This window comes from Amphiura filiformis, chromosome 20 (assembly GCF_039555335.1).
Source record: "Amphiura filiformis chromosome 20, Afil_fr2py, whole genome shotgun sequence".
In the NCBI taxonomy this organism is placed as follows: Eukaryota; Metazoa; Echinodermata; class Ophiuroidea; order Amphilepidida; family Amphiuridae; genus Amphiura; species Amphiura filiformis.
The window spans coordinates 2,826,082-2,838,327 of NC_092647.1; the positions used below are offsets into that span (position 1 = coordinate 2,826,082).

Below are 12,246 nucleotides of genomic sequence, written 5' to 3' on the forward strand. Positions count from 1 at the left end.
TCAGGCTATTTTCAACCCCTAGGGCACCCTTTCAAAATTATTCAAAAATCTTTTTCAACTTCAAGGTGTAGAAGGAACCCTAACGTCATAAAAAGAGATAATTAGAAATATATTTGGTTTTGTTTGGAAGCAGTGGTTTAAAAACTCTGAAAAGTGCCCAAAGTTACCCGTTTTACGGTATCGGATAGGCCTACTGATCGATGTAAGTAAATATTCAAGCATGCCAAAATACCATCAGATGAAACATCAGATATACTAATGACAAATAAAAATTATACAGAAAATAGACCTACTGTGGCTTTTATCATTATTAAACATGCCCGAAGAGAACGATTTGAAAATAAACAGATTCATAGGCCTAAGTTGATACAGAATGTGTATTATGTATATGTAGCAATGTTGCCCAAAATATGACAAATTATATGTAGGGCCTAAGCCACTGAAAACGTATAAAAATATAAAGAAGGAAAAAAAATGTTATAAAAAACAGTAAGCGTAGAAAGAAAGGTCCAAATAAATAAAAGTAAAGGCCTACGAAGTAAAGCCTTTAGGTAAAACACATCTTGCATAATAAGTACAACGTACTTAGCCAACAATTTAACCTGCCCGTTTTGATCTTGACTTACTTTTCACAGATTGCATTGTAAGGGCTCGGATAGCGACGTTTTTACGTATTTTGTTTGTGGCACCTAAGAGCAAATCAGACACATCCTTCTGATATCAAATAATTTAGATTTTTATTAAATTCGCGATACAATACACATTTTAAGGCAAATTATTAAAAATTGATATTTTTGAAATTTAACAGTCCTCAAAGTAAATTGTATAAATCTAACGATATGCAGTAAATAGTAGGAAGTTGGGTTGAACAGCCGTCAATCATATGAAAATTGTGACCTTCATTATTAAAGATATAGATTTTTTCCTCAAAACACTAAAAAATGTAGGTCTTTTTTTTTCAAATGTTTAAGTTCTATATGAAAGGTCAAATTTTCAATTGAGTCGGCTTTTTATCCCAGCTACATAGGCCTATAGTTTAAATACATATCATTAGATTTATAAAGTTTACTTCGAGGACTGTTAAATTTGGAAAAATATAAAAATATGAAATTTTAATAATTTGTATTATATCGCGAATTTCACAAAATCAAAATTATTATTATTATTAGATATAGGGACAATCCTCGTATTCAGCATGCAATTCGATATGTCTGATGTGCTCTCAGGTCCCATGACAATACTGTGCAAATGTTGCTATCCGCTTCCTCAATTTATTGTATTAATGAAAATCATTTTCTTCTTGTTTTTCGTATCATTGTTTTGCATGAATGAAGTGATGATAACAATACCGCACTTTTCGCAAATACTTGCTTTTCAAAAGTGCAATTGATATTAACACTACATTCGTAAATGCCAGTACTTTTTCCCTGAAAAGTATTTGCTTTTCAGAGAAAAGAAAAGGCATTTACGAATGGCGTGTTATTAGTGATCATCGCTCCATTCGTGGAAAATAATGGAGCGGTAAAACAATAGCGCGACGTCATAGGTGTGTATTAACAACGAAGATTTCTTTGATTAACCCTGTTATCCATTTATCAATACTGTTGGTTTATAATACAGAGACCAAAGTAAACTTATTGCTTCTGCAGTCACATTGGCATTTTTCGCAATAAAAGTATGGTTACGAGAAGCTGCCCAAATTGGGCAGACAGCTGTAACACCATAGACGAATCCAATTTCACGCATTTCTACACCTCAATGGCAGCCATAGCTGGATCCCCATCGGCTCCATCTCACCTAAAATGTGAAATGATACGGACTTGGAGGGTATTTTAAACTGCATTATGTCACCCGTGTTACACGTAGACAAAAGAATGATGACAGTTTACAACACAAAAGAATCTAACATTGAATTTAAAGCGGCTTTAATCCACCCAGTTTGGTGTTGCGGGGACCCAGTAATGGCCGACCAAATCCTGACCATGACTTGGCTCGTTGGATTCGTCTATAAAGAGGAGACAGGAACCATGATAATGCATTTACAATATACATTGTCTTTGGTAAAGAAGATTTATGTCCTTCACTCTGGTTTACAATATTAAGAGATAGAAGATTTCTGTATATTATGCGATGGTGTGATCAAACAAAACCAGTCTGAAGTCGGTTATTTCAATTTTCAGTTTCTAGTATTGAAAACCAGTTCAAAAGATATGAGCATTTCAAGAATTTCCAAAAACTAAACTGAGCTCAAAAAGAAACAACTTGTGAATCACAAGGTCATATCTTAAAATAGTGTCAATCAACATTACACACAGGATTACTTTAATACTCTACTCAAAACACATGTCAGTAACCAAGCAGTTGTCCAACTGATACAACAGCAAAATGCACTGTCATGGGACAGCTTACTGGAAGTTCCTCCACTTTCACAGCCCAACTATTATGCACCCAGCACAAAAAATCTGTGAGAATGCACACAAGATCCTTGCACAGATGATAAAACGGTGCTGCTTTCTGCTTTTCATACACTTTTTTCATGAAACAGGGCTGGCCTGTGAATGTGGTCCAGGAAGATGTTCCATGTCAGTGCATTTTGCTGTTGTGTCAGTTGGATAACTGCTTGGTTACTGACATGTGTTAAGAGTAGAGTATTGAAGTAAACCTGTGTGTAATTTTGGTTCAATTTGATGGACAGGATTTCAAGATATGACATTGTGAAAAATTATAAGTTTCTTTTTGAGCTCAGTTTGTATAATAGCTATCTCAAAATCAATATTTCCCATAGGTAAACACAGAAAACGATTGATAAATGTCAGATATATAAAGAGTACAAAAATGTTATTAACATTCACAAAACATTTTTGAAAACGTGATGCAAGATATTCTAAGAGAATGTTATTCAACTATTGAAAAAAATATTTTGAAATAACATTTTAAAAATGTATTCATGATCTTTATAGAACCCGACATGTTATTAAATCATTTTGAATAAACGTTTTAAGAACACTTTTGTGTTTCCTGGGTCCGACTTCCGACTGATTTTGCTTTATCACATCATATAATGTATTTAGCAATATAAATATCTCGCAAATGGCTTATAATGGGCAAACTGCGATGTGATATATATAATACGCGTTACATATTCATAAATGTTTATCATATCACGAATTTCAAAAAATCAAAATTATTTGATATCAGAAGGACATTCTTCGTATTCAGAATTTCGATATGTCTGATGTGCTCTCATGCCCCACAAAAATACTATCCAAACGCTCATACGCCATCCCTTAATGACAAAGCAAAACAATAAAGGTTTACCTACATGATCATGATAGTTCGGATTTGCACCAGCGATTAATAACTTTGCACATTCATTCGTCAGACCTTCTTTTGCTGCCTGCAGTAGCTTAATTCCATTTTCCAACGCCATGTGTAAGCATGGGCACTCCTATCATTTCCTTGCTATATTCTCGGCAATATTGTAGCTCAGTAGTGCCGTGACTGTATTTCCGTAATGAACAAAACACAGAAAATAAGGGTATTATTCTTCTACTGCAAGCTTTAAGGCAGCTATAATATTATATTCCAAACTTGCCGACACGCCTCCAATACATAAACTTTCATCGTCGTATCATGTCAAATGTGTGCCAAGTTCTAGTAGTCTAGTATCATTAACATATAATAATAGTACGAGATAATTTCCCGGATATAGATAGAGTACAAAATTCCCTCGATACATATTCACATGATCACTCTGTTGCACAAACTAAGATCCACAACATGGTCATCTATCAGGGGCACAGTTCTTTAACCCCAATACCTTTGTACATTCATTGAATGATCTTTGAAGACTTGGGTACAAAAACTCATATTCTGCAACCTTTGTAATTAAGGTGATTGGACTATTTCATTGGGATGAGGCCGGGGATGAGGCTCTTGTTGAAATGTACCGGAAGAGTGTCCTCGATCTTCAAATCCGATTTTAGAGTTTATACACAGGTCATGGGTCATAATGTACATAACGCCCTACGCGGATGCACATGAACGTCTGAGCGAACAAACTCACAAACACATTTTTAGGGTTTTCTGCCACCTTTTGACAATTCAGGCCACATACATCCTCACAATTTGCAAGATGGATTGACGCACTGCACAAACAAACTGTAAACACACATCAAACCATCACCATACACCAATTTTATTGCCCATCCAATTATTTGCATATCTCATTAATGCACTCTGCTTTTAAGTTTAGGATCGGTAGGGATAAAAGAAGCTAAAAGAGTTGCCAATGCAAACATTGGGTATTGGGTGACAGGAAAACTGCTTTAATGCATTTGCCTCATTGTTTTCCGATAATTTCTCTTTTTCTGAATATTATGTTGTAAATATAAATATAAATTGTTTCATCATTGGTACATATACTGTACTATGCACCCTGCAAATATCCTAGCACAGAATGACGGCATAAAGGCACATAATGTAAACAAGGAATTTCCTTAATGAAAGTAGACCTATAGGTCTGGCTTCCGTCCATACTGAAGTGACTTACAGAGTTACTTTCAATCGTCTAGTAAAGTCTGTTTCGATGGGGCAAAGTGTACATGTTGTAATTGAAACAATGCAAACTTTAAAAAAATATTGAGAACTTTACCTTATCTTGATAAAATGAAGGCAATGTCTGAGAGTTTGTGCTATCGATAAAGCCCTATTCATCACATTTAAATATCTTGTAGACACAGGATTATTATATCACTAATTTCAACATTTCAATATTATTTGATATCAGAAGGACATGATACCTTTACTGAATCCTCATGACCTAATTTATTGGTGTAGTTTTTTTTTTTATTACAATCTGACCACTTCTGAAATTTCCCTATATGAAATATGACCTAATGTGGCTCCTTAGGTCCATATTTTTGGGGCCTATTTTAAAAATATATATCATAGCGACCCAAAGAATATACACACCAAGTCTTGTGCTTTTGTTCACGCTATCCCTTTAATTTGTTACCCTGCATGACTAGTAGGCCTATAGGCATGACCATCAACTAAAATTCCAAAAACGAGAAGTGTATATTGACGAATCCAACGAGCCAAGTCATGGACAGGATTTGGTCGGCCATTTTCGGGTCCCCGCTAGCATGTTATACTTACATGTATATGCAGCGATTACCATTATAGAGTACTATAGATATGTGGACCCGGCAGCCTTCACATTCTGATGTGTAATCGATCAGCTGGAGCATTCAATTCATTTAAATAAAGCGCCTGAAGTCAGGTAGGTGAAAAAAAAAAGATTATATCGACAACTTAAGCCTCCTTTATAGACTTCAGGCCCGCACAAGCGCACATTTGGGATACGTGAGTACAATGGTACCACTTTACACATGACTGCCCTTACACATGACTGTATTGTGGTCACTTTATTTATACTCGCCTGTTGTGTAAAGCGTTAATATGATGCCGGATCAGTGACCAATTTAATGGCGGAACCCCTTTGTTTGAAACAATGGTACCACTTTTATGAATAGCCTGTCGCAATTTCTAATCGGCATCAAAGGAACAAAGCATTACATCATCTATTGCTACTCTACGACTATTGAAAGCTCTTTGGTTAGAATAATAATGAATACGGCAGACGGCCGAATCCAGATTCGTCTTTTGGTAAATTTATTTTACGAATGCATTACATTTGAATTAGAGAACAAGAGATCAATGATGTACATGATAGAGGGCAGCATATCAATTTTTTTAACGGAGACCAAATGATAACAACATAATAAGTAATCAAAAGAGGGCGGCATACATGGTTAGTTGACGGTGCATCACAGTACGGTCACCGACGGCAACCGTTAAAAAATCGATATGCTGCCCTCTATAGGTATAGCATTGATCCTTTGTTCTCGAATTCAAATGTAATGCATGTGTAAAATGAATTTACCAAAAGCCGAATCCGGATTCGGCCGTCTGCCGTATTCATAACGATATATACAATAGAGATAATTCCACAGGTAATCCTGTCGCATTTATTCATACATAGTCCTTTTGTTCGCAAGTGCATCCATTTGCAGCGTTTGATATGGTGTATGAGACAGCCATGGTTGATCAATTTGCACACTGGAATTGGAAATATTTCCAATGTTTCTATAGACAATTTGTTGGAAAGTATTAAAGACCCCCCAAAAAAAAAAAAAACCCAAAAAACAAATTGTAAATATAGGCCTATAAGTTTTATGATTGTTAGCATTTTTTCAGAGAAGTGATGATTATTGATCATTATTTATTTATTTTTTTCTGTATTTTCGGTGGTTTCCTGAAGCCTGATAATCAAGATATTCTGGTACAAGCACTACTACTGCACTCATCACTTGTGTATGTCTGCAATCATAGATTGAATACAATACCGCTTTTTTCAAAGATACTATAGACGAATCCAAGTAGCCAAGTCATGGTCAGGATTTGGTCGGACATCTTTGGGTAGCCGATAGCACCAACCTGGTGTTTCGAGCGTCCAATTGTGCAAATAAAAGCCGCCTAACACCTAGAGAAGATGTAAGGACGAGGAGGGTTAATAGAATAATAGCTAATAATGTATTATAATGGAGGTAATTCCGCAGGTCATCCCGTCGCATCTACATAGTCCTTTTGTTCGCAAGTACATCAATGCATAGATACCGTGTATAGTTAATCCGATTATTATGTCACTTCAACAGCGAATAGACCATGCTGTGTGTTTTGTCGAAGGGAACTGTATAATTGTGTTATTCTTTTGTCTACCTGTGTTTTCGCGGAAGGTGTAAAACGGGTGATGGAATGCAGTTTAAAATGTCCACCAAGGCCGAATCATTTCACATTTTGAGTGCATTGTAGCCGACGGCTACCCAACTAAAGGCTGCTAGTCAGGTGTAGGAATGCGTGAATTTAGATCCGTCTATATCGTACAGGTGCGAGTAATCAGAATGATATGGTTCAATACATAGATACTGCGTGTAGTTAATCCGATTATTATGTCACTTCAACAGCGAATAGACAATGTAGAAGCTGTGTGTTTTGCCGAAGGGAACTGTATTGTGTTGTAAACTTTAATCATTCTTTTGTCTACCTGTGTTTTCGCGGAAGGTGTAAAACGGGTGATGTAATGTAGTTTAAAATTTCCGCCAAGGCCGAATCATTTCACATTTTGGGTGCATTGTAGCCGACGGAGACCCAACTAAAGGTTGCTAGTTAAATCATGAGACTCTAAAACATGTTCTTTACATTAATCAACATTCGATTGTCATTTTAAATTAAAATTAGGTTCACAACATTCAACTATGAGAAATTATCCTCATGGTAACAAGTAGTGTGTACCACACAGTGTGATGCATCATTTTATTTTTTGCTAGTCGATGAGGATGGCTGCGGCTTTTGAAACTAATATGGACACTGCTATTGATTTTGTCTAGTTCCAGTGTGACCGTTACCAGTAGTGTTTGACCAATCTATTGAGGCATCTCATTAGCCATCTTGGTCATTTTCCAGAAAAGTCCATAGCCATAATGAGGCAGCAATCTTACAGCAATACTGCGGCAGACGTATGTTCTTTTTAAACAAATTTTTCGAAAACAATACACTCGTCATACAATGTTAATGCATTAAACCATATGAATACAATTCATATAAAGTGCTTCTCTGCAAGTAGTTCATCCGGCAAACCAAATCTGCATCACCGTACAACCCATCAGTTTAACAGTTTTTAGGGGCAACTTCTCTATTAACATTAAATGCGTTGCAGAATTCTGCTTAATCGGAAGCCATCTTAGACAATTCATTTAGATCCAGAAGGCTTCAGTTTTGCATCTGGACGCTTTGACAATACCGCTATGCATGGGCATCCTGTGGGTGAAATGAAAACACCACATTAATCATACATATTACACTGATTTACATATTATTTTAATTGTATTTCTATTTATATGTTTCAAACAGGTTATCACCGCATAATCTTTAAAGTATATTAATGTAGTTTGATCCAACAGGCATAGCACCCTGTTCAATCTACTGTAAATCTGGTTATATTGAGCTCAGATTTATGCTTTATTACATTATTCACAAACGTCCTCTGCCAGTGCTTGGGAGTATGTGTCCAGTATAGCGTTTGAAGTACAGCTTTGTTTGAATCTAATTTAGTATAAAGTGGTTGGAAACGCTGTCAAAGGGGAAATAATCTAACCTTCGTTAATCTTCCAGAATCCTCTACGAGCCTCATCAAGTAATATATACATCCTTACACTCTATTGCTTTGAAGTGCTCTTTAGACTTCTGTAGTCGTTCCATGATCAATCCAGGCTAGCGGCACTCTGTACAAATTGCCTATACCGATTCCGAAGACAAAACCTGTGGCACAGTCGCATCCCCTGCTTTGTACATGCTTCCCAGGTCACGGTATGTCTACGTGACAAACACTCAGGGTCAGAGAACAGCGCAATCTGTCTGCTGCCGAGAGCTGTAATATATTTCTATTAGTCACCCTTTTGTACCGTTCGCAGAGAGCGTGACGTCTGCCCAACAACAACAATATGGGCATATTTTATTTTATTTATGTATTTGAACGGACGCTTTTAGGGCTATATCAGTGGCACACGCCTTAATTGGCGGTGCGTTCATATAAAAGACAAAAAAACAAAGATTTAAAACAACAACAACAATAACTCATAGGAAAATGAACCACATACATCCAATGACAGCGCCTTTTCGTAGCTACGTCACATTATAGCTCATTCATATCATTACATATTCAGAATCACCTTTCAGGATTTGTGGCGTGACGAACAGATTCTTATACAGGTATCGAGCTCACGCTGTCCTCACTTGAGCGATCGATGTAGCGCCTCTCTTAATTTAGTACTCTCAGATCAATCTAATTGCCCTTGTCTCTTCATCAGATGACATCCTGGCAGTGAATTCACGTTTGTACATCTGAACAAATTCTGGCATATGTCAGGACAGGGTTCCGAAGATAGATTCAGATGCTATCTCGCGTAGCATAACCATCTTTAGATCAACGACCTTTTAACAAATAAATAGAGTTTTTCTTTTGTCAAAACCAATTTGAAGAAAACTTACTAGTTTTTCTTGCTAACAGTTTCGTCAGTTAGCAACTGACTTTATCAAAGAGTGATAGGTTGTTGATGATTAAAGAATCAATACAGATCTGAAAGAGGGGGCGAGGAGTAATGAACAGAGACGAGGGGTCGACAAGCTTATTCACGTGTACGATCCACTTCTGAAGACTGCCAGCAAGACTAACACCCCTCGTCTCTGACATAACTTCCTCGCCAGTCGTCAGCTGTTGATTCATCACAATCAACACCAAGCTTTCTCTAAAGTCAGTTTTGAGCTAACTGACGAAACTGTCAGCAAGAAAAACTAGTAAGTTTTCTTCAAATTGGTTTTGACAAAAGAAAAACTCTATTTATTCGTTCATTACCAAACCTGATGAATTTGTTTCAAGACCTTTTAACACTATACCAATCCAACACTCATATTACCCGTTTCTCAGCCCCCCCTTTGATCCCAATGTTGTTGCAGATAAGTTTATTATTCTTCAAACAAATACTGCATCATCTTTGTCCATGGATTGCTTGCATTAGATGGATGCAGTGCTATGGCCAAGATACGAATGAATGATAAACGTAACAATCGTTTTTTTCGGGATAGCTTAAATTTGGTTTGGAAATTTGAGAAGAGCTCGAGAAAACTAGCGGACTGTAGGAACCATCTCAGTTTCAATCTACTTTGCTAACACTCTGATTTTGTGGATTAAACTGCATGTGAAAGGACATAAGATGAGCAAAATCATAGCCAGAGCGCAAAAAGATCTGCTCAATGAACGTGTTGTATGAACAATGTTACAATCAATGGTTTGAGGAATGAAATAAACCGTATATTGGAGGATTTGTGGGGAACCGGACAGCACAGAAGCATATGTAGGTGAAACAAAGCAATCTCTCAAAGCTCGACGTCGAGAACACAGACTTTCGCATGCATGGGATTCATCAATAAATAATATTCCTTGCCGATTGACACGTGACCAGTCTCCGGTTACGATCAATGCCTTTGTAGTTGCCAGCTGAAGTCCAATGAGATTGGATGAAAAGTTCTAAAATTCGAAAGGTCAATCCAGTATTTTATTCATAATTTACCTTCTGATTCTACCACTGGATGATTCATAAATATCAACAATCATTAACACTGAGTATACTTTCAGTCATCTGGGATTTGATCAATTAGTAGATAATTAAATCTGGTCAACCAGAAAAACTCACTTTTGGTCAGATGGAATCACTGACGTTTCGGCCAAAACCTTTGGCCTTCAGCTGGGTGGATGATTTAGGGTCATCCGAGGTCAATCGATGAGGAAGTTGCTTGATGACCCGATCCCAACCATGTGACAGATTCACTCTAACGCCCCCGCTCCTGTTGATTGACGGTTGTTCGGCTCGTACCCACACTGCTTCTTTGACTCCCCGTTCGAACCAACGGGGTTCACGGTCTAAAATGACAACGTCGTCAATGTCAAAACTGTGACCACTGCCCTTAAGGTGTTTGTAGACAGCTGAATCACTGCAGAGTCGCATGTCCCAACATAGACGCGCCAGTTCAAGTGGCAACGATTCAGCTGTCTACAAACACCTTAAGGGCAGTGGTCACAGTTTTGACATTGACGACGTTGTCATTTTAGACCGTGAACCCCGTTGGTTCGAACGGGGAGTCAAAGAAGCAGTGTGGGTACGAGCCGAGCAACCGTCACTCAACAGGAGCGGGGGCGTTAGAGTGAATCTGTCACATGGTTGATCGGGTCATCAAGCAACTTCCTCATCGATTGACCTCGGATGACCCTAAATCATCCACCCAGCTGAAGGCCAAAGGTTTTGGCCGAAACGTCGGTGATTCCATCTGACCAAAAGTGAGTTTTTCTGGTTGACCAGATTTAATTATCTACTAATCAACAATCATTGCGAATCTGCTACTACTACTGCAGACAGATATCTTGAAAATGATTGTGGGACATCACGCTGCAGAAACAGATCGGGCCTAGTTAACCCACATTTTACCCTTGGTAATAAAGTTAGAGTCATGACCAAAAATACTTCATACATTTGGCGAAGGTCACTTCCTGGACAGCAGGACTGAACAAAGTCATACTGATTCCACATCTGGGTCACATAGCAGCAGACCCTTTCAACTCCTATACTAGCGCAATATAAGAAGGTGGGGACAACCCAACTCAGTACTGAGCCATTCCATGTCAACTCCAAATATCTTTTTTGCAAAGTCAAAATATGAGTGTCCCAAAACGCTACTAATTTAACGACGCGACTCGAGAGAGCAAAAAGTGGGGGTCTGGGCCAAATTTTGACAAGCCATATCTCCAAAACCGCTTGGAGTTGAGCATTCATTTTTTTCAATGTGTTCATTATGCTCATAGAGGTATGCTAGAAATTATTTTCAGCAAAATTTGAGAGGATGATCACTGACCAACCAACCCATTTTGTTGATGTGGCTGGAATGACTCATATGTGAGTAGGCAAACCTAAATGCTGTTTTTAAAGCAAAGTCATCAAGACCCCAAGCCTATATCTCTTAGAAATGTTGTCCAAGAACATATTTTTAACATACCTAAAGTTGATGGTGGGGCAAAATGTCTGACATTGGTTTTCAGGGGGGGGTCAAAATGTACAAATAATGTACAATTGTTTTGCATGGGTAATATCTCAGCTAAAAGTATTCTAATAGGCTCAATATGGGATAAGAGTAATGTCCTATCAAAGGGCTCTGACTGGCAAAAAAATGGACAATAAAATTATTTTTAATTTTGAAGTTCTGACCCCCGAAGTTGGTCCTGGATGGACGAAGTTGCATTGTGAGGGCCCTTTATCTTTTAGAGTAAAGAAGTAACAAGTTTTCTGATGCCAGATTTGAATTGTACACAAAAAAGTACCCCAGGATACATACTTTTCAAAGTTATAGGGGGTTCCTTTTATACATTTATGGACCTCCAAACATCGTCTTTTGCGTTGAGACACATTTTTTACGCTGAACCCCTCAATTTCAAATTGATGCCACGGGAAAACGAAATGGAATATGAAGCTCAAATTTTCAGGATTTTACTTTCTTATCAATATCTAGCACCACACACAAAGAGAAAAAATCGAAGAGGTGCTGCGGTGCACATCCCTGGAGTTGACATGGAATATG

The 12,246-nt window shown here is 37.6% G+C and overlaps 1 protein-coding gene across 1 annotated transcript in view; it reads right to left on the bottom strand.

Moving 5' to 3' along the window:
* Window positions 1-7,772: 7,772 nt before the first annotated feature.
* Window positions 7,773-12,246, bottom strand: part of LOC140142070 (uncharacterized) — a 58,745-nt gene continuing 54,271 nt past the window's right edge. Inside the window, exon 21 of the mRNA XM_072164022.1 lies at window positions 7,773-7,881. Within this exon, the coding sequence (XP_072020123.1) occupies window positions 7,814-7,881 (68 nt within the window). The 3' untranslated portion in view covers window positions 7,773-7,813. The remainder of the gene's footprint in view (window positions 7,882-12,246) is intronic.